Below are 23,290 nucleotides of genomic sequence, written 5' to 3'. Positions count from 1 at the left end.
TTTGCACAATACAGTGTGTAAATCTAATACTCTTAACGGTGGTTTGTATAGGATATAAGAAATGTAGGTATTTAGATAACTTTTACTTAGAATTTAATTTTAATCCATACAAAATAATTTGACCTGCAATGTAATGATAACATAATTTAACATACGAGTATTACACGCTCAAGCATGTTTACAGTACATTGCTGCTCAGAAAATTTTCCAAATTTTTTTTTTTTAATAATCGTGATGTGAAAATTAAGAGTAACTTAAAAAACACCTCTTAATTTTAGTGATAACACTATTCATTAGTGTCTGGTTCTATGTCTGGTTTAATTTATCACCCGTATAAGACTTACACTGTATACAATCTTAGATAAAAAAAACGGAGTCATTATGAAGTTTCAATAATCATAATTACACTATTGGTTCGAACCCCGGCTCGTATACCAATGAGTTATTCGGAACTTATGTGCGAAATGTCATTTGATATTTGCCAGCCGCTTTTCGGTGAAGGAAAACATCGTGAGGAAACCGGACTAATCCCAATAAGGCCTAGTTACCCTTCGGGTTGGAAGGTCAGATGACAGTCGCTTTCGTAAAACTAGTGCCTACGCCAAATCTTGGGATTAGTTGTCAAAGCGGACCCCAGGCTCCCATGAGCCATGGCAAATGCCGGGATAACGCAAGGAGGATGATAATAATCATAATTACACTACTTTTGAATAATTTGTAAACTTATCAAGGACGTATTATAAAATAATAATATAAGATAACTTCGTTCACTACCACGGGAATAGAGAACGAACGTTTTTCACTGTTATTACCATCGAGCTCATTCACAATAAAATGACAGTTACATATCACTTGGCATGAAAAACAAACCTCGTAACTCTATCCGCATTAGTCGCACAAAGGCCGACACTATCGGCGATCTCGTCCAACAAAGAACGAAAGCCGAAAAATAGCAAATATCGTTATAATAAGCAGATCATATTTCCTTTTATAGATGCTATCTGTTGGGGTGGCCAGGAGTTTCGTGTTTGGGAAACAATATAGAACACAACAGTGACAATGTTACGTCAAAGAATGGGATTTTGGTGGAAGTGTCATTTTACTTCCTTGTGGTTGTGTCCGGTGTAGATTTTCGTGAGGTTTTGCGATTTTTTAATAACAGTGGAATTATGTGGTTTAACAATTTACTTATTGAAGAATGTTATTGTATTGTACAACTTAACTTTTTGCTTTAAAACGACGCCAGGTTTAATAGGATCGCATCTTCAAAATTATTTTTAAATAGAACTTTATAAATGTCAAATATACCTACATATGTATATAATTTTGACTAAGTTCATAAATGAACATAAAAAAATATATTATGTATCTATTTTATTTATATGTACATATAATAATTATTAATTACAGTGTTTACATAATGTGACATCAAAATACGTTCTTACTAAACTAAAAATTTCTTTGTACCAAAAAAGTAAAAACTACCAATATTGAAATTTCTAGGCAAATCACAATTGAAGGCATCCGATATCCAATAAAAGAAGTTCATGGTACATACAATGGTACAATATACGTGCATGTTACGAGTAAGTTCGTTTATCTTTACGACATTAAATGCTAATGAACTTTGATGCGCACAACTTAATCGGGTAAAAACTTTCTGATAGGCACCTTTCACACGACAACCTGATGATCTCATTTAAAAAGGTAGTATATGCTTCAACTTTTCTAACATATTGGGATCCTTTGAAGATTGAAAATTTCACAATGAATAAAAGAGATATTGATCAGCAAACACAAAGCGAGCAGTTGAGTGAAAAATAATATGTTTTGAGATACTTATCTACAAGCTACCGGCCTTACAAATATATAAAGTGTCATATTACACTCTAAAAGGCCGTTTTATAAGCTTCTAGATATTATCTTATTGAAACTAGCCCCTAATTGTGATTTATTGTTGTTACCCCAATAATTGGCGAAAGTTGATGCGACTAAAATATTTTCAAATAATAACATGAAGTTGTTAGGTGGGATATAATTAGAGGGAGGCGTATTTGTCAGAAATAAAATACACGGCAATAAAAAGATAAGTACATTGATGTTCCTATGTTAAAGTTATTGAGTATATTTTTATCTAGAGAAAATCTTTTTTACGGGTTTTACTTCCTGATTGGAAGTGACCCTGCTGCCCGAAGATTCCCGCATTAGGATGGGCATTATTTAATTACTTATCACGTCATTATTTCTAAAAGTTTTGTATATCGTTATAAATGTATAAATATAATAGTATCCAGGTCTTCGTCTCGTACAATTAAAACAACATAAACCTTATTAAGCATAGTATTCATGAATAAGAACCGTACTTTTTTGTGAAGACGCCAAAGTTTAAAATAATTAATTAACGTTGGTCTGTCTGTCCTAACTCCTGATTTTTTTTGCATATTTATTTAAGACAAAAAACTTAACTTTCACATAACACTCTTGATTTGACGGCAGAGAAACAATAGAAGGTAATTGGCAATCACATGTTAAAACCATTAATCGTTGGAGTCAAATCATTCATGTACCTAACTGCATTTTTGTCTTAACTGTAGGCCTAGCACATGATTGCCGCGGGAGTATGTCGCCGCGAGATAGATGACACGTCTTCTTCTAACTGTATTAATGACATAAGGACGGGTAGTCTATCTAACTAACCCTGCTGTTGTTCTTGTTTGTTTATTAAAGGTCATAACTACAGATACACTACCAGCGCTATTGAATGCCTCCGGACCCGTAAGTATAGTCTAGGGCTTATAAATAAATATTATAGGACATTTTTTACACAGATTGACTGAGCCCCGCGGTAAGCTCAACAAGGGACGGATTTTACTTTTATTAATTTCAATCGAAAGCATTCACCAAGTAAAATTACAATAATAAATTTGTAACTGTGACCTTTTTGAACAGTCTCATAATTTTACACGTGTACGCAACCGCTCAAACACGGTTCTAAAATAAATATAAATAAGATCTGTACTGTAACACGATTGAGAGTGAAGCAAAAAGGCGTGTGTCCATCAAGTCCAGGTGGCGTGAAATTGCCAGCGATACGAGATCTCTATTACTGTGCGCCTGCGCCGCCTGACACTTGACCTGGGGTGACCAAGTTTTTACGTCCTATGGGATATATTCCTAATTTATTATTATTGGTGTACGCTAAAAGTTAATTGTGATATCGACGTCGTTATATCGCTAGACGAAAAATAAATTGATTCGATTTGTGTTTTTAAACCTGGATAAGGGCCAGAATCTGGGATTTCGGGATTAAGAAAAGGTAATCTTTCTTAAGAGGGTGCGTGGATTTAACCGAGGTTGAAGTTAACCTATTCATTTGGCGCTTTTAACAAAAATAACTCAACTGTTGTCCACTTCTTGCCTTGAAACTCAGTATCCCTACTATATTAATACTGACCTATCGCTTCGGCTTGCCAAAGGAACTCTTAACAACCAACAACTCTTGCGATTCACACCATTTTCATTTAAACTACACATATATTAAGAACTATAATCGAATATATAAATTCCTCCGTTCGTATGTCAGTTGGAAAGAAATACTTCACACAATTTTCACCCAAGTGTTCAAAGTTTATCCATATTCCAAGGATGGTAGTTGCTTGAGGCGCGCTGTAGCTGCCAGTTGCTTTTGACAGTTGACGCGCATGCGCTACCGAGGAGCCGAACGGGTGCGATCACGACCTGCCACTCACACTGTTTTGGTGCGTTCGTGTTTTGTGGTTTAACTTTCTTGGACGAGGCTTTTTGTTTGTAACTTAATATCAAATAGGACTGACTATTGTGATGGTAGTTGTGATGCTGATGACCAGTTCCCTTAAAAAATGGGCGAGTGTATTACTATGCCTTTTATTTTTAACACATTGATAAATCTTTAAAGTAGTACCTAGGTAGTATAAAGACAGGTGAACATTAGAATCTACAAATCTATATAAAAATGAACCAGCTGGATAAAGAAATAAGGGAAACCAAAAAGACGGTCCGAGGACATCATTTCAGTAGCAGGCATAGACTGGCTATTAAAGACAGCCCAAAATAGAGACCAATGGAGAAAGTGTGAGGAGGATTTTACCCTAAAAGGATCCACATTAAATTAATGAAATTAAACACTATAAGAATGTATTATTGAAATGTAATGTGGAAATAAAAAGCTATTATATTATTATTATTTATACACAAATAAATAATAAATATTGGGGGACACCTTACACAGATCAACCTAGAACTAAGCAAAGCTTGTACTATGGGTGCTAGGCGACGATATACATACTTATATAGATAAATGTATACTTATATACATAGAACACATCCATGACTGAGGAACATTAATATCTGTGTTCATCACACAAATAAATGCCCTTACCTGGATTCGAACGCCAAATCGGTCGTCAGTATAAACGTCGGTATAAATCTTTAAGTCTAGAAATATAGGTAGGTAGGTACCTAACTAATATTTTACGTTTACAAAACCAATGACATAAGCTATAGACATAAATACCTAGACAGTATTGGTAATGTCTAGTTGGGGACATGGGCAACGCCACGCGCAGTCATTATATTGTGAATATTGCATGAGGTGGCCACCGTTTCGTAATAAATATCTACATTACAACATACCTACACTATAATATCTTCCACTGGAACAGGAAAGCTAAGGATTATGCTGGTATAATAAAAAAAATATTCCTTTTTGGAATACAAGTAATCAGTATTTAATAAATGAGTAAATACAATAGTCTACCTACTACAACTATAGTGGATGTAAGTTTAGAAGATAGTTTTAATACTCATTAGTTGACCCTTAGTGCGTTTTCACACTATCCGATCCGATATCGGATGTCGGAAGGAAATGACAGATGACGGATATCAGTCCTACATCCAATATCGGATCGGATAATGTGAAAACGCACGTAAGCATATGACCCATATAAAGCTTTCAGTTAAACGGTAGATCTACTACTGTACGTGAACAAAGGTGCTGTCAAAATTAATTTCAAACGTGTTCATATTTTTCCATCGCATTTTTTCGGAAACGCTCGTATTTTGTCATGTTACTTTAATCAACGTCAGCAGGTACCTAATTCTTGTACTTGCAATTGCAATACTTTAGAAAAACAAATAACAAAACAATACATAACATAACAAAACAACAATAGAAAAACAAATAACAAACTTAGGAATACCTTCCACCAACTATAGTGTAAACAAGAGATGTGACGTAAACGTGGCATGACAGACACTAAGACATCTAAGGTAAACGTCACCTCCAACTTACAAAAGTACTTATTTAACAACAAAAAACAGTAGCTAAATCTAGTTATAAACGAAAAAACAAATTTACACCGTCCGACGTAGGTATTTTTACAGGCTTTCTACTAGTACCTTCATCTTCAAATGGTAATTACAGCACAATGACAACACACGTAACAGAAACAGACAGGCACACAAGTGATTCCAGTGCCGACGCCTCCCTCGGCGATCAGCCAGGTGCGGGTTCCCGCGCTGCTGCATATTTCACCGCCTAACGGTTCCTTCACCTCTACCTCCACTTATACAACTCGGTTATAATTGTAACTAATTGACATTACATGGCCATGTAATTCTGGGAGGGTTTGTAAAGAAAGCAAGAACTAAAGCATCCACCTTTACTTCATAATATTTTTAATATTTTTAACCGCCGCCTCAAATCTCTCAAAAGAAGGTGGTTCTCTATTCGTCTGTATTTTTATTTTTTATTTTTTTTTACGTTTGTTCCTCGATATCTCCGTCGTTACTGGACCGATTTTGAATTTTTTATTTAATATATATGCATACAGATTGGTCCCATTTTTTTAGAACCTAGTTCTGATGATGGGATCCTGGAGAATTCGAGGGAACTGCTCGAATCTGAAAGGATGAAATTTTTGTGTTTTTAATGGAACAGCATGTATTTACGTACGGAACAGTGACATTTGGTGCAGTGGAATTGCTGACTTTGATGGTCAGATGGTCAGAACGGAACTCCTCAAATCTGAACGGCACGCTTGTAGTGACTTTGGTATTTTTATAAGTTTCAGAAAAAAATACGGCACACTTATAGTGACATTTCTACATAAGTAATCCAACTTTCGCTTTTTAAGTTAAGGAGCTTTCACCAGAACCCCAAAAAGGCGGTATATTGATTTTTTTTCTTAAAAGCAGTTTAAAAAAATACCTACAAAATTATTTCATAATCAAATTACAAATTACTTATATTTAGCAACAATGAGATAAAAAATATTTAGGAGTTTTGAGCACATACTATTACGGATGCTCCGATTCTTCTTCTATTGCAGTTTAAGAGGAATGTCGATGTACGATGATGCTCCAAGGGTCTTGCAGGGCTTGTCAAAAAGAAGTGGACCAGAAAGAGTTGACAACGCGTAGGAAATTTCTCTGGAGTTTCGTGTCCGTATTCTACGGTGCTCACCATCGGACGGGCCGTTTTGCATGTTTGCCAACAACGGACTAAAAAAAACCCTATGGCGGTAACTACTGTTCTTAATGTCATTATTCGGTTGAATTACAAAGGAAAAATTATGTACTGTTATCTAGTTAGTGAGTTATAGAAAGTCATTTTGAGTTTGTGTTTACTTGTAAGTAAATACCGTACAGCACGAGCTACTTACTATTTAGCCAGATGTCACCAATGAAATATCAATAGGATATAAGTAGATACGCGTTCAATACAAGCGTAACTACGACCGAAACCATATTTATCCAAACCCGTAAAAAACCTGAACAGCCACTAAGTTATTAATGGGCGAAGAGTCCCCACAAGTCCAAATAACAGTTTTGTTTCCCCGTCAAATTACGGAAGCATTGGCCGATACCGGCGGTAATAAGCGGGTGGCTCCGTTTAATCGCTTGCATATTCGAGTGGATTATTATATTATAGAAACAAGGGGAATGGGGTTTGTGTGATGGTACTTTACTTTTGTACACAATACAATGCTGCTCTGACACATATTTATATACAGTGCGAGAGCTTACAAAAGAGCTTTGTAATTTTATAGAGGACATACGGGAATTTAACTTGTCTCAGTCAGTGTCAATTTTATGATTGCTTCCGATTCACCCAAGCTGTACTGCTTGGAATGTATACATATTTTCAATTTATTCATTAGCGTTGAATTGTTTTAACAAAATTTGCTTTTGAACTTAGTTATTATAATTTGTCGTAGTGTCGCAAACTAAACTCTATTCTTATAAAGATGAGGGTAAAGACTGAATTAGAGTTAAACTTGACCAAATACAAAAATCTTAAATCATTTGTGTGTAAAAACTGAAATAGATACCATACACTAAAGAAAAAGCGATCAAGTCCACATCATCATCATTCATCATTCATTATCATCATCATCATTCATCATTCATCATCATCATCATCATCATCATCACCATTCATCTCATCATCGTCATCATTCATTCATTCATCATTTTTCTTTAGTGTATGGTATCTATTGCAGTTTTTAATTTATATATAGTAGTGTTATTACTTACTTAAAAAACAATTCAAAAAATATTTAATAAAATAATTTGATTTGTTCCCTACATCATTTGTGTGTACTTATTACTTTAGTCCTTCACGTAAATGATTGTTCACTAACAAGTCAATGTGTTCTATACAATCAGAAGTTACTGTACGTAAACCACTGCCATGGCGGGGCCTGAGAAAACGGCCAGCTGACAGCGATCGGAGGAAAAAACCTATTGAAATGTTGTGGTCACAGTTTACTTCATTAACTACTTTACTATGCAGGGCCCTAATTAATCGTAATTACCACTCCTGTCACGGTTCATTTCGTCATATTTGTTTTTTTTTTAAAGCTGATACGATACGAGTATATCGTATCTGTTTGTATGAATATGATTTGATCGTTTCTAATTTTGTAGTAGTAAATAATCTATATATGGGTGACGATCTTTGAAGTGTAACCTACAAATAGATACCCATCAAGCTATTTGAAAATTATAACAACATTCCAGTACAGGCTATATGTACTACCCATTATAAAATTATTGTAAACAAGCTTTTAGACTTTCTCATGGGAATACAATTTCCTCATCAACTGCCTAGTGAACCAAGTCGAACCAAGATGACCAATTGAAAATAACAATGCCTTATGGAATTAAAATATTTGTAACTTTATTTCTAATGTTCTTAAGAATGCAAGTGATGATTATATTAATGTAAGAACCACTTAAAAGTTTATCCACGTGGTAAGAAGTGTTGACGAGAGACTTACCCCCGCTGCTTGGGGACCTGTTGAGCAAGATAAGTGGGCCTGACAATTGATTTGCCAACTTTTAATGTTCTAAATTTCGCTTCTCAAGATGCCTGTTGGATTTACTGAAGAGTTTTTGAACGTAACGTGGGACTCTGACGACCGCCACAGGGGGTAGGCGTCAATTCACCAGTCTGAGCGTTGAGAATTAACAATAACGTACCTATGATACCTGTACGCGCTTACTAGAGTAAATCAATTATCTCCATTTCAATCCAGATCAACGTTATATGGATCCAGATTGCAAATATGCGTACTTCTAAGGGTCCGGGCCACATCTAGCGTCTCGCAAGCGTAGCGTCGGGCCAACTGTATGGCAAAGCCTGACGCCTGGTCGGCGCGACGTCGACGCAACGTCGACGCGGCGTCTTTTTCCATACAGTTGGTCCAACGCTATTACGCTCGCGAGACGCTAGATGTGGGGAGACCCTAATTTGATATGATAAGCAAACATTCTAATTCTAAACTGATATGAGCGTCATAAGACTGGCTTATCTCTAATTGTACTGATGATACATGACGTCTTATTTATTCTGTCGTTAATCTTGTTACGTTTTGGTTTTTTACGTACAGGATTCATTCTACGCATGTTCTTAGTCGTACCTATAAAAGATAATAAGTCCAAAACGTGTAGGAGGAATTATAGAAAAAAATACCTAAACTTAACATATTAAGTACCTAGTTTTATCTTGACTGTAAAAAACTCAGTAAACTGATGCTCATCAACCACGTTTATATTACTGTTAGGGGAATTTTTGTCTAATTTATTGTTAACCTGCTGATCCCTGCTACCCCGCTTACACCACCACCACACAAGATTTCTAGATATAAACGTTACATATTTCATGTACAGTTAATTCGGGGTAAGCCGTAGGTACTTCCTCCTATTATTTTACAAGCTTGATGTTGAGGTGGAAGCGCGCTTTAGTGGTAATCGTTTCGCCGACTGCCGACTCCCACGCTCGCCGATCGGCGATCAATAATTTACTCGCAGAAGAAACTTCCCATGCTATTTAAATGGTACGTATTAAGCTGGTGAACTGAACTCTGTATGTCCTTATACTATGCCCGAAAGAGAAGTATGGGCATTGTGTGTGACTCATGTGAGTGGAGTTGCCAATGTTGCAAAACATTAAAAGGATGCCGAGGGTGAAGGTCGACACCGCTTATGTAACACCTTTGGAGTTGCATAAGCAGGCCGTATGCTTATTTGCCACTGCCGTACTAAGAATTAAAAAACTGAAAATTTTGTCGTTTACGTGACCTCTTTGTATTAGCACAGATTAAATTGTTTTTGTCGTGTTGTTTACATCTGACCATATAAATATTTGTACAAATCAACCAATTTAATTGATAAATAGTCTTATCTTCAGAAGCTGATTGATAAAACAAATTTGAGTTGTAAAAATATTATTCACCCAAGTAATAAATAGATTTATATTTTAATATTAATAACATAATAAGTCTTAATGTATTTCAATAGAAATACGATAAAAAAAACCGTGGAGCATGCGCGGGTTCGTTTGAATAAAATATTGTATTTATTTAGTAATAAACTATATTATCTTATTTATTCATGTGGCTTCTATGTTTCGTTTTTATGATTGTGTATTCATTTTAATTATCTCATTACTTTGCATAAATAAAAACATATGTCTACTATAATTACGTAGGTAATTGTAATTGATGTCATAATAATTAATAAAATAGTAGAAGGCATTGAAGTGCTTGTAATGTAAGTACGTACTATACTAACATTACATGGCTGTTTGGTACGCGTTTTCAGGGCTAGAAAACAACGAAACCATTATTGTTATGTCATTCGTTGAAAAAATATTTATACAATTAGTTGTTTATACAATTAGAAAAACATTATAAAACTTAGCATAAGTAACTTATGTAAGTAAACATATAATATCCGTAAAGTAACCACAGATACCGCTACCTACAAGGAGTCGGATATCAAACTGGGTTTCACACCTTTTTACGGCAAAAAGTTAATAAGAACGGCGATTTATTCGCCACCACACGCCACGCCGTCGACACATCCATGCATAAAATTACTCCGACCAGAAATCATCACGGGACAGCGTTACAAAATAACACTCAGTGGTCCTTAAATCGCATTGGCACCTATACAGGACAACTACCATCATTTGGAGTGAGTAGGGTTCGCGGGGGAGTTGGGTTATGACAGGGAGGACCCGAGGGACGGGACGAATGGGGGGTGAGATGGGATTTTAAGGCTACTGCTACGGAAATAATGTATTACAATCTAAAATAGAGCTATACGTAAAATATAAATTTTAAAAACATCGATCAAATAATCTTCCAAAATCACATTTGTATAAAATCCCATTTTACTCAAATTACGGGGTGAGATGTGATTAGTTGTTTAACATAAAGTCATGAAATGGAACTACCCAACAAAACGAAAATACAAACGTGTGGACCACTTATAGTATACTTACACCATTTAGTTTGCATATGTAAAAATAAAATGTTATAGAGGTTTGAAAATGTGTTTTGGCCCAACTCACCCCAAATTACAGTATTTCTGTGGAGGCTGCATAGTAAGCTGTTTGCTTTCATCAGGAAGGAAAAGTAAAACATCGAGATCTACTATATTATCGATCGACTGACGAAGTACTGCTGAGTTTGTGTAGATCCTGCAGGCTGCCAATATCGAGACTATGCTATTAATAGCAACAACATAAAACCTCTGCATAAAAAATGGTTGTTTTAAAACAAAATCCTAAATAAATGTGATTGAAATAGGTACCGTCAAGTTCTTAAATAAGTATGTGTACCTACATTATTATGACCAGGGGCCTGTTTCTCGAAAGGTACAAGCCTTGTATTACAAGTGTGCGAACTGTCAAATCGTATGGGTTGTCATGGAAACACACCTTTCGAGAAACGGGCCACTGGCCGTACAATTGTTTTTTTTTTAACTTTTATTTCGATAACGTAAATGTCACGGAAAATGAAATTCATTGTATGGAGGAAGCTACAATATTATTTTAGTCTTTGTGCTATCGATTAATGTACTAAAAACTCAAGTTAGTCACACTTTTCTAAACAAATATAGAGCGTCGTACTATCATTGGATTTCCCATTGGCAACGCCGCAGATCTCGTTTACCCAAGTATACCGTTTTATCAGTTTTATCTTTATCACACAGTTGTATACAGAACGCCCTAAACAGACGTACAAAATATGGCGAAATTCGTTTTTGCTTACATAATATATATCCTGTACAGTTCATGATGTGTTTTCTGAGCCGCTAGCTTTGATCGCAGCTGTTACTACACACTATACATCTATTATTAACATGCAACTTTTCATATAGGTAAGTTATGATACTTAGTCCTTTATTTAAATTCCTTCAGCACTGAGTGCAATCTCAACGACTCCAGCCTCGTTACCATAAGTTTTTAATGTAGGCTATTACTCAATATCACAGAATATGACCTTAAACAATTTTTGGTTCTAGTAACTAACTGTTTGAGGGCGATGTTCACGTTCTCCGTACAATGACTCTCAGGTTCCGTGAAGTTTTCGCTATCGAGTAACGTATTTAAATCTCCTGGCCCCGTAGCCGAATTTCCGACGCCAAAAACTCCTGGTCTGTCGCGACGCAAGCGCAATAGAGATAGATACCTACTAGCGCTTCGTTTCGTGAGCGTTTCGTGAGCGATTGTGCCATTCGGCTAGCCACCCTGGTAGCGACACAGAGCACGCGCCCACGCGCGACCCCACTTGCGCTAATTCAATTTTCATACACACGTCCTCTAGTGATGGGACATCATATCCAGGGAATTGAAACATTTCAAGAAACTTGTCAAAGTAATTAACTAATCAGGACTACTTATTCTAAATGTCGTAAACATTGTGAGACAAGGTGATAACATAACCAAAACCACATAGGGGCGTCCATCAATCACGTCATGCGTTTATAGCTTATTTTAAACCTCCTCCCCCAATATTTCATAGTAATCAATCCCAACAGACCGATTCCTTTTATTCAGAACAAGTGTCCAATTTGACGTTATCAGAGTCTAGCTACTTTTGAAACATCGTATCTCAAGTGTGTCATTTTTAATAACGCTCAAGGATTTCCGTATTTGGCAGAGTTACAAGGACAAAATTGTGATTAAAATGTACTCAATACAAGACATGTAACATATAAGTGCGAGTATTGTATTTATAATTTTTAAAGGTTAGTCCTCCGTTCCTCACTCACGTGTTGTGAATCACCTGTAGGTTTAACAAATAGGGAGTTAATATGTTTCCTTGTACCAATTTACTCGTACTTATGTAATTGATTAAAATAAAATTGTGTCCTGGTATCGCATCAGGTATATAGATGAACTAATATTTCATCATCCCTTTTGACAATACTGCAGTTGATACGTAGATTAGATACATGTCGTATCTACCTAATAATATTATGATTATGATGATAGTATTTGAAAATATTGATTCCATTTGATATTTGTCACAACGATGAACTGCAAAAATATTAAACACCGTGTTATCACGTCATGATCGTGTTCAACTCGTACAAAATGTCTTCATTTATCAGACTCAAGTATTTACCTATGTAGCGTGACATGAGAACGTTGCCAAATGCGCAAACGCTTACTATAATATCGTTATCGTAGCCAGCTATCTCTATCGCTCATCCGTGTTGGCGCGACAGAGCCAGATTGCGAGCTGCGTTTCGAATTCGATCGGCGTCTAGCGTGAACGATTGTAATTTAGGCTACGCACTCGTGTAAAATATTTTGTTAAATATAAGTTTAGGCTTAGTGGCTTATTGCACAATATTTTGCAATTCTCATACAATCGGACACCTCTCTCAAATATAAGATAAGTACTTACATCATTGTAGGTATCATCAATCATCATACATAATAATAATACTGACAATAGGTCTTCACATTTGTGTCAGGTATTTGAGCAGCATCCAAATGACATTTGTGTTCTTGGCTATAGTAGAGTAAGTAACAAGTAATTGATTTTCATGTAGGTAAGACATTAATCATACTAGTTAATTGTCAGTAATCTGATTACTGCCAGCCCATCACTAGGAAACTGGGGCGAGAGTGGGCATCAATTATTTAACCTTAGTTAAGGTGCGGGTCACAAACATTACGCCTGGCCGCCGAATTAGACCAGCCAAGAGTCAAGCATATTCATGTCATCATTGTCATCTTAAATAAGTGTCGCACTGAGATAGAGCGAAAAACTGTAGGATTGCTTCTCTTCCCTGATTTTTTTTTTTTATTATTTTGTTATACATACCCATAATATTAGATACATATTTTGCTTAACGCAAAATTTACATATGTAGATAGGGGGCCGTTCAAGTATTACGTACGGACTAAGGGGAGGAAGGGTCTCTCGTAGCTCTGTCTATTGCTCTTTTGTACTGGTGCGACAGAGGTAGACTGCATTTGATCGGCGTCTAGCTTCAACGATTGTCATTTCGGCTAGAAAGGATCATTTGTCAACGGGGTTGGATCTGCGATTCGGGTACTCGTATTATGTGTTCATTGGTGTCAGAATCTTTAACTCGGGAAGGTAACCTATCTCACAAAGGTTTACAATAAATAATAGGATTAATAAGTCTACATATAATATTGTGTATGTGTAGGTGTATTGTATATATAGTATATACTAGCTCTTGCCCGCGGCTTCGCTCGCGATAAATTCGGAAATCGCGGAACGCTCCATACAAACTTCCACCCCCCATTTTAGAGAAGTGGGGTGTTAGAAGGAGACAAAAAATAGCCTATGTCACTATCCATCCCTTCAACTATTTCCACTTAAAAAAATCACGTCAATTCGTCGCTCCGTTTTGCCGTGAAAGACGGACAAACAAACAGACACATACACTTTCCCATTTATAATATTAGTTTGGATGTATAGGTAACGTAAAATACCCCATAATGGACGGTGATGCCATTATGGACAAAAAAATACAAATCCTTAAAAATAAGTATCTAAAATAAGTTTCTAAAAACTGACGGCTATGTACCATAAACTAGAGTTGTAGAGCTGTTTCATTTTGAAGTTTCAATGAAGGATTTGGCGACAAGATAAAATTCACCAGTTTATTGAAAAAAATATCAAGACGAATTCTTAGTAATATTGCTAAGAGAGTTGAGTTCATGTATAAAATAATAAAAAAATAATACACGGTGTAAACTTGATTGCGTTTTACTTACTACATTAAGCATGAGATAAGGTATAAAACATACTAGTTTGTTGCTCCAAATATATAAAGAAATGGCGTTATTTTGCGAGTGTCCATTACTGGACCCGAAAAACTGCGTACCTCCTATGATGGACAAGGAACAAATTACAAAACCAAAATTTACATAAAACAATCCTATGTTAAAATTACCCAAACTAATTGTATTTATGGTATATAAAATTGACTCATTGAGTATCAGTTGGCTTTAAAACTAAAATTTTAAACTTATTTCACTGTCCATAATGGGGGATCCATTACTGGAGAACTGCCGTCCATAATTGGAGAAAAAACACCTGGTTTTAATTTGTTAAGCATGAAGAAACCAATAGGAGTATCTATTCTGCAATACGCTTGAAATGTAAAAGAAGGATAGGACATTCAAGATTTAACACGCTTAGCGGTAGAATTTTTACATTTATCAGTGAAATATCAAAAACAGGCGAATTTTTTTCTTAAACTGTCCATAATTGGGTTCGTTACCTTAGGTACAGCTGAAAATAATTTTATGTAATATTTACTTATATATCATACCATTAAACTTACTATTACGTTTCGTCTGCCATCTTTCGTTTCCGATTGTTCAAACAAAATTTACATATTTACAGACAATGTCTGAAGTCAGAGCCATCATATCATGAATGTCCGTACCTACACCAGCCCAGGACCACAATTATAATAAATTTATAGTTTATAATATTTATACCTAAATCAACGATAAAAAGCATATTTTTTTATTTTGTTGAAGATTTGATTTGATAATATTCGGTAGATTAGTTCATTATTCTTTATCCTACCTGTAATTTGATACAAAGGCAAATAGCGACTTAATTTTGTTTAACAGTAGTTTAAGAAAATATGGTACACTGCACTGTTTTTTTTTAATGTAGGTACTTGTATTGACACTATTGACTGACTACGTGACATGTTCGGTGAAACGAATTGATTATAAAAATATCCTGCGATACATCTTGCCATCTGCGCGATATGGTAGCTTCGGCTTCGTCTAGTATTGGTGGGACGAAAGATCTATTTTGTTAAATCGACTGTGTTGTGAGAAAAGATTCGAGGGAAATAATTTTTAGTATTGAAAAATGATGTTCTATAAATATTACAAATAGGTTTTTTTTTTAATTAGCCTCTTTTGTGTCCCACTGCTGGGCAAAGGCCTCCCCTCGCTTTCTCCACTCGACCCTGTTGTCGGCATTCTCCCACCATTTTGGGTAGAATGCTTCCAGGTCGTCCCGCCATCTCCTTTCAATAGGTATAGGTTAGGTAATATTTTATTTTTATAATTAAAACATTGTAAGGTACAGCGGGGCAAATCTCGACTAGGGGGCAAATGTAACTGGTCCATTTTGTCCATGTTTTACAATGTTTGCATTATTAAATAGAGTGTCCACCGGTTACATATGGTAGGCGTGTTCAGTGGATGCATGTAGAACTCAACATCATACTGTAATAATGGAAAAAATGGATTACTTAGTTACAATTGCCTTCCAGTCGAGAATTGCCCCGCTGTACCTTACCAAAAATATCATGCAGAGAAAATAAACTTAGATGCTGTAGAGTGTAAAGTCTATGACTAAGCAGCATTCCACACCACACGCCTTGCATCTGATTAGATAGCATCAAGCTGACCATCAGCCGGACTGACGCGAGATGCCCGCTTTGTCTCCCGATAGTGGACGATACTCATATCGTGCTCGTATCGTTGTATTGTGCGCTTAATTCGATTAAGTATGGCCTGTGGTCACAATTAGGTCGCGATCGATAGAGGCGCGGTGCAAGCGAGGAGTGGGAAGCATTTAATTTCTAAACTAATGTAGCACACTATATATATTTATATCGTCACTTTAAGGACTAATCGAGATGGCACTGATTTGTTCGAATCGACACTGAAGTTAAGTGAACATCGAATATTCTGTGACAGCCAAGTCGGCAAATAGGTATAAGTATCGTAACCGTTATTACCATAAAAATAAGGATGTGTTCCGGTATATTTTGCACTTTGACTGGCACTCGCACTGTATATTTGATGCTGACTATAACAAGAGTATGCAACCATGCAATAACATTACTTAGCAGCAACGACGTTATAAATTCACTTAATTTCATGGCTTGGGTGTGCATTTTTTGCATAATAGGTACAGTCACCGGCATAAAGAAGTGATGATTTCTGTACCTTGTCGCTTTTAATCGTTTCACAATTCGTATGAAATTTCCAACAAGACGTTAATGTGACAAGGTCATAGAAATCATCACATATTTTTGCCGGTGTACATTCACCGGCAAAAATATGTGATGATTTCTATGACCTTCCCGACTTTCTATGACAACCCGTCGTCGTCGTTGCAAAACAGAAAGATGACCAAAGTGAATTTTGAACGTTTTTCGGTCGGTACCAATCCGCTAAGTCCAGTGATTTATAACCACGAACGAAGGTTTTGTGATTCAATTACTTTTGAATAACGACTGTCCGAATAGAGTTCGATTGTCGCCCGGAGCTCTAATATACACCAGTGATGTTTGAAATGTTATTTACAATACAATCATATATACTCACTTTTAATCTATCTAAAGATATATGGCGTATAACATATAGAACACATTTCGGTCGAGTACCTTCTTTATTTATTTATGTACAAATAAAATTTTAAGACGTAGAAAAATGTCGTCACTACTTTTAAAAAATCTCGTATCTCACGCTGTTCCTCAAAGTTAAAACGCAGTAAGTCTATATGCATTCCATACATATTTACTACAATTTTCTTTTTATTGACAAACGAAGATACAAGTTTTTTTTAAAGTAGTGACGATGTGTTACTGGAATAAGTATTATACGTATCGATGTTCAATGCAGCAAGCGCGTTTAAAACATCATAGAGTTTCATAATATTAAACATCTATTATTTTGACGCGTGCTATCTCATATTAAAGCCAAATTTACGAGTTAATGTTTTGCGGTAATGGAGATAACACTAGGTAAGTACCTACCAGTGGCGTAGCGTCGATAACTCGATTCCCAACGGGTTCCCTAAAATTTTCCAGTATCTGCAGAAGGCTTTAGGTACCAACGATAATTTTCACGCTACGCCACTGGTACCTACAGTCTACGTCAAGCAGTTATTTTATAACACTTGTCGTTAATCAAACGACCGAAGCAGAGTTCTTACATACGGCTGATACCCACCATTAGATTTTTTTTAACTACGAAATGACGTTAGTTATCTTAATTAAATTAATGTTACAGAATCGGCCAACAAACTCATTCATGTTTTTTCTTAGAACTTTTTTTTTGTAAGTGATTTCCATCTCACTAAATACTTCAGGTAGGTAGTCTTGTAATAATCCTTTGTGCTAGTGATGAAAATAGTTGGCCTTTTCAATGTTATGATTTTTTCATATTTAAAGTTACTGATTAATTGCATGTTATTTGTTTATTATAGTTTTTTTAGTAATATGTTATGTCTCATGTAATACACTATATATCATTGCAGTTTTTCATCATGAATTTGTACAAAAGTACTACCTAGTAAATAGGGTGTGCAAACCGGTTAACCGGTTAACCGAAAAACCGGTTAACCGAGACTTTTTGGCCTCTGTTAAAAACCGGTTTTTATAGTCTCTAACCGGTTAATAACCGAAACTGTATTTATTTCTCAAAATTTCAAAAATTAGGCATTAAAAGGTTCAAAAATACGTAATTATTTAATGTTTTGTAATAATAAAGATTTATTCATTACTTTTCATTGACAACATTATTATCTGTAATGATTTTATTTTAAAAATTAGTCCCGAGTCTACTCAATTATACATTTTATACAAGACAGTAGAGTTCGGTTAGTATATTACGACTCCGCATAGACCTAACGTCTAACCTCTCACAACGACATAAGCACAAGTATTTATTTGGTTTTCGTATGTGATAGTATGAAAGTACATCCGTTTATTACGACTCCGATTTTAACGACCAGCCGCTTTTTACGACACATTTTACACAGAATCCGTCCGTCAAGTCCGGTTGCAACGACGAGCGACAACGTTTTTAGCTTTACTAGTAAATTGAGGAAACAAAGCTACTTCCACCCGAGCACGGCCCCCTGTCTTGCCTACAACAAGTAGCAAGATTACATTGTGGCCATGTAACTTATGGAGTATTGCTTTTAAAATTTTAACAATTTGTTCGCCTCGCGTCTAATCTTATAAGCTAAATAGAACCCAATTTGTATTTTTCGATTGCGTATAAACTAGCTTTACTTACAAATGATGAGCAAGCATGCATACTAAAAAGGACTTTTCTAAACAAGTCACAATAAAATAAGGTATTAATACTATGATAATAATACCCTGTAAATAAACCTATTGATTGAAATGTTTTAGTAATAGAGATGTACGACATCCGGTTAGTACGACGTAATATCAGCGGTCCCTTGAGCGTCGTTTTAACCAGAGTCTACCGTATATTTCAAACTATATTTTTTAAAAGAAAGGTAAAATGGAGATCTTGGTTTTCTTACATCAATTGCTTGTATTACTAGGGGCTCTGGGAGCTGTAGACCTTCGCGACATGCCTAGAAAACGCAAATCAGACGAATCACATTCAAACCACACACGCCATTTTTAGCAATTTCCGCATTTACCAAATTTCCAAAAACTGGATAAAAATGAACGATATCATCAACATCAGAATTCTTAAAGGTAATGGTAATTATTGCGTAGTACGGCCATTTACTAAAAATCCTCAAAACCGGTTAATAACCGGTTAACCGGTTTTGAAGGAAAAGTCTCGGTTATTAACCGGTTTTTTAAGTTAACCGGTTTTTGCATACCCTACTAGTAAAATATGCAGTCTACAAACGAACATACATTTCTTACCTACATGCTCATACAAAAATCTCAAATTTGATATAAATATTATGGTCCGATACTACAATAAAAAATCATTCAACTTCACTTTTATGTTTGGTGCAACAAGCTATAAGTAGGTACCTAATTAATTACGATATCCCGATGTTACACGTCTGATTTTATTTTTTAATGCATATTTTTATATTACCACTACCATCAAAACAAAACATTAACGTGTTTAAGCAAATACCTCGTTAATAAAGTCGTTACGCATAATTACCAATATTTAATGATCTTATTATAATTGCGAAATGCAAACTGTGGCGCCTTTCCGGCGTCCTAAAAATGGTAATAAAGTACCTGTATTACTACATTTCCAGAAATCAATTAGAATTAAAGTAATAGTTATTAATAGTAAGAGCGAAAAGTCACGTAGGCACCTCAAATGCTTAGGACACAAACAGTACTTATACTGTGAAATATTTCAATGAAAATGTTTAAAACTACTGGATAATCAAATAATCGCTAGCCATTCCTAGGAATGTTTTTATTTTATGGTGTGGTGTTTCTGCGTATAAAGGATCTCAGTTTTTTTTTATAGTATACAAAATACCGTAGGTAACCATTATAGGTATGGTTCTTAACTAAAACCTAACCGACCCTCCAATATTAGGTTGTAAAACAAGTGCCTAATACTTACCTATAACACCTAAGTACATACTATCTTTTTCAAAGTTAGATGTTTTAATACCTACCTAAGCAACAAAATAATAAGCTGTGTTTATATTAGCCCCGATTACCGATAATTCTAATCATCAACAATGAAGATTACGAAACTTACGCATTAAGAACTACGAGTATAAACAATAGGCTTTAGTTACTAACACTGTTCTCAGAATATAACTGTTCAGGGGATTTATACTATTTATAGCTACTATTAACGATTTCGACTTCAAATTGATGTATAGATTGTAGGTATAGTTAGATTGACAGCAGTAGAAGTAGCTGAGCACCTGCCTACTTATGCCTAAGTATGCGGGGTAGTCAAAATGAAGTAGGTATTTTAATATTTGTATAGGTCGGTAGGCACAGAGAATTGTCGAGGTAATCAAATTATGTTAATTCAAGTAGATATTAGGTATTTTGTGTTGCCTAACATTTTCATTATCTGAATCTTATATTCTTGAGATTTCTTAAAATTAAGATAGTATCAGAAAACGTTAGAAGTAATTTGACAGCCTCTGTACCTGCCTAGGCTACCTAATTGTCATGTACATTTAGTTCATAGAACTCTACACTTACAAAGTTTTTTCCTAATTATTATTGCTTATCCTTCATCATTCATCAGTTTCATCATCATCATTTCCAAAAAAACACTTTAAAGTAGTTCGTTGAAATCCAAATACTTTTGCGACATTAATGACCTACATAACTCCGGTGATGAAACGTTATCAAGTAGGTATTTCTTATTGTAATGTACCTACTCCGTCTCTATGTTCAAGAACCACCGCGCCTCAAATGGGTAATAAATTTGTATTTAATTTAACCACACATCATTAATGAATCAGACCCCGCCGAAATCATTCAAACAATCTAATTGTTTTAGCCTTTTACCAAACATGACAATTATTAGATAATAGGTATTTACCTAATACGCGTATTGGTGTTAGATTTACAATACGGAACTTTATTTTGCAGTTTTTCTGAGACTTTTTTTAAATTAAAAACCTTTTGCAATGAACCGCAATACTATTCAATGCACAGAAAAAACGAATAAACAAATTTTGCAGTCGACACTCTCGAGATACAAATAAAATAAAAATACTGACTGAACTACTAACAAAGCTCGGGAAGCTTATGAGGCGTGGCTCTATGTACCGGAAAGCTCGCGCTGTGATTGGCCGATGCGGGTCCCTGTTTCTCAAAGGCGGGTCGACGCGCGAGCCGTATAAATAGACACAGCCGCCCTCGCGCCCGCCAGTCGTCGCCCTGCTAGCCACCCGTGCGCACGTAACGTTCTGATAAGTGAAACACACAAGTGACAATATGGTGAAGTTCGAAGGAGATTTCAGTATCAACTCTATACTGATGAACCACGAGAACAAGGCGCCACCGTCTCCGGCCGCCTCCTCGACTGGCGCATCACCTTCTGAAGCAGATCTCAGTGATTCGGAACTGGATGTTAACGGAACTGAACCCGTTGACTGCTCTAAACCAAAGGATGATGAGAAAAAAGACAAGAAACATGAGAAGCCAGCCTACAGCTACAATGCCTTAATAATGATGGCTATCCGCAACAGCCCCGAAAAGAGACTCACACTCAACGGAATCTACGAATACATTATGACCAACTTCCCGTACTACAGAGAGAACAGACAAGGCTGGCAGAACTCCATCCGTCACAACCTGAGCCTGAACAAGTGTTTTGTGAAAGTGCCACGCCACTACGATGACCCCGGAAAAGGCAACTACTGGATGCTCGACGCGTCTGCCGAAGATGTGTTCATTGGCGGAACCACGGGCAAACTCCGTCGGCGATCAGCACTCAACGGCCGCTCGCGTTTAGCTTGCTTCAAACGCCCACTCTTCCCGGGCGCTCCTATGCCCGGCGCGTACCCTCCGGCTTCTTACTCACAATTGGTCGGTCTCTACTCTCAACTGTTATATCAAAGATATGCCCCAATGCAAATGAAGACGCCTCCAGTAGCGCCAAGCGCTGTTCACCCAGCGTTCCGAGGCGCGGAAGCGATGGGTTTTGGAGGTCTACCATACTCGCCATCCCTGTACGAGCGATTACCGTCGGCACCTTTTCTGAGCCAAAACTCATTACTGCAGAGCTCACATCTCGCTCAAACATCAGCGATGATGGCTCAGACGTCGCCTCTGCTGCCGCCGTCGCCTCCCCTCATGGCTCACTCGCCGCCCACGTCGGGAGCGTCGAGCCCCGAGCTGCCGTCGCCGTCGCATCACCCCCTCACGCCACACATCTACAAGCCGGTGACCGTTCTCAGTCGACACTGACTTGCCAATTTCCGTACGGCTGAGCAAAGCTTGACGTTCCTATCTGTGATCTAGTATTAATTAGTGTACCAAATGGACCAGTGGAAATGAGGTAATTTCTACTAACAAGTGTTTCTAGCACTGAACAATGTCCGCAATATTAGCAACATTCGTTGTGACCTCACTTAGCATTCCGCAGTAGCAATTGTAAAAAATGTAAATATTTGCAGAAATGTATATTTATTGAGATAGGATTAAAATAATGATAAGAGAGATATAATAAATAAATACAATGAAAATATTATTTCCCCTACAACTTGATTTTATTTATCCACCTTATTCTTACTTTAGCTGACAACCAAGATGTTTACGCTAGTGACAAACAAAAGGGTAATAAAACAGATGAATTGTTTTTGGATGGATTAGAAACTTTACGAACAGGTAAACCTGAATTAAGATATAATCTCGTGCGCCACAATCAAGTTCCCTATTTTAATCCCTGAGAAAGATAAAGGAAAAGCAATTGTTTGTGGGCTCGGATTAGTCATAAAGGATCATGAATGTGTTTACTGCCGGAAGACAGGCGGCTCATTAACCAAACATCCTCAAGTGTTGGGCGCCCACGCCACGCCACGCACTAGATTTGAAATAGAAGTATTAACTCTTAAAACAACTTCGCCTTTGAAGTCTGCTTCAAATAAACTTCATTGTAAATGTTTATTTACACTAGTTTCATTTCAAAACACATTTTACTTTAAACAAATATCTTGCGTGTGTGTATTACAAAATATTTGATATCTACCGGTCGCTACAAGGT

At 36.3% G+C, this 23,290-nt stretch overlaps 1 protein-coding gene across 1 annotated transcript; it reads left to right on the top strand.

Moving 5' to 3' along the window:
• Nucleotides 1–21,466: 21,466 nt before the first annotated feature.
• Nucleotides 21,467–22,780, top strand: LOC125230838 (fork head domain transcription factor slp2-like). Its single transcript, XM_048136074.1, has one exon. It carries the CDS (start codon nt 21,520–21,522, stop codon nt 22,492–22,494), a length of 975 nt encoding a protein of 324 aa, XP_047992031.1. The 5' UTR covers nt 21,467–21,519; the 3' UTR covers nt 22,495–22,780.
• Nucleotides 22,781–23,290: the final 510 nt, after the last annotated feature.

Source organism: Leguminivora glycinivorella, chromosome 1, assembly GCF_023078275.1.
Source record: "Leguminivora glycinivorella isolate SPB_JAAS2020 chromosome 1, LegGlyc_1.1, whole genome shotgun sequence".
NCBI lineage: Eukaryota > Metazoa > Arthropoda > Insecta > Lepidoptera > Tortricidae > Leguminivora > Leguminivora glycinivorella.
Note: the sequence above shows the minus strand (reverse complement) of the source record. Positions and strands in the feature narration are given on the sequence as shown.

Excerpts from the sequence above, each read along its gene's own strand:
- LOC125230838 (XM_048136074.1), top strand. The coding sequence starts at position 21,520 with ATGGTGAAGTTCGAAGGAGATTTCAGTATCAACTCTATACTGATGAAC.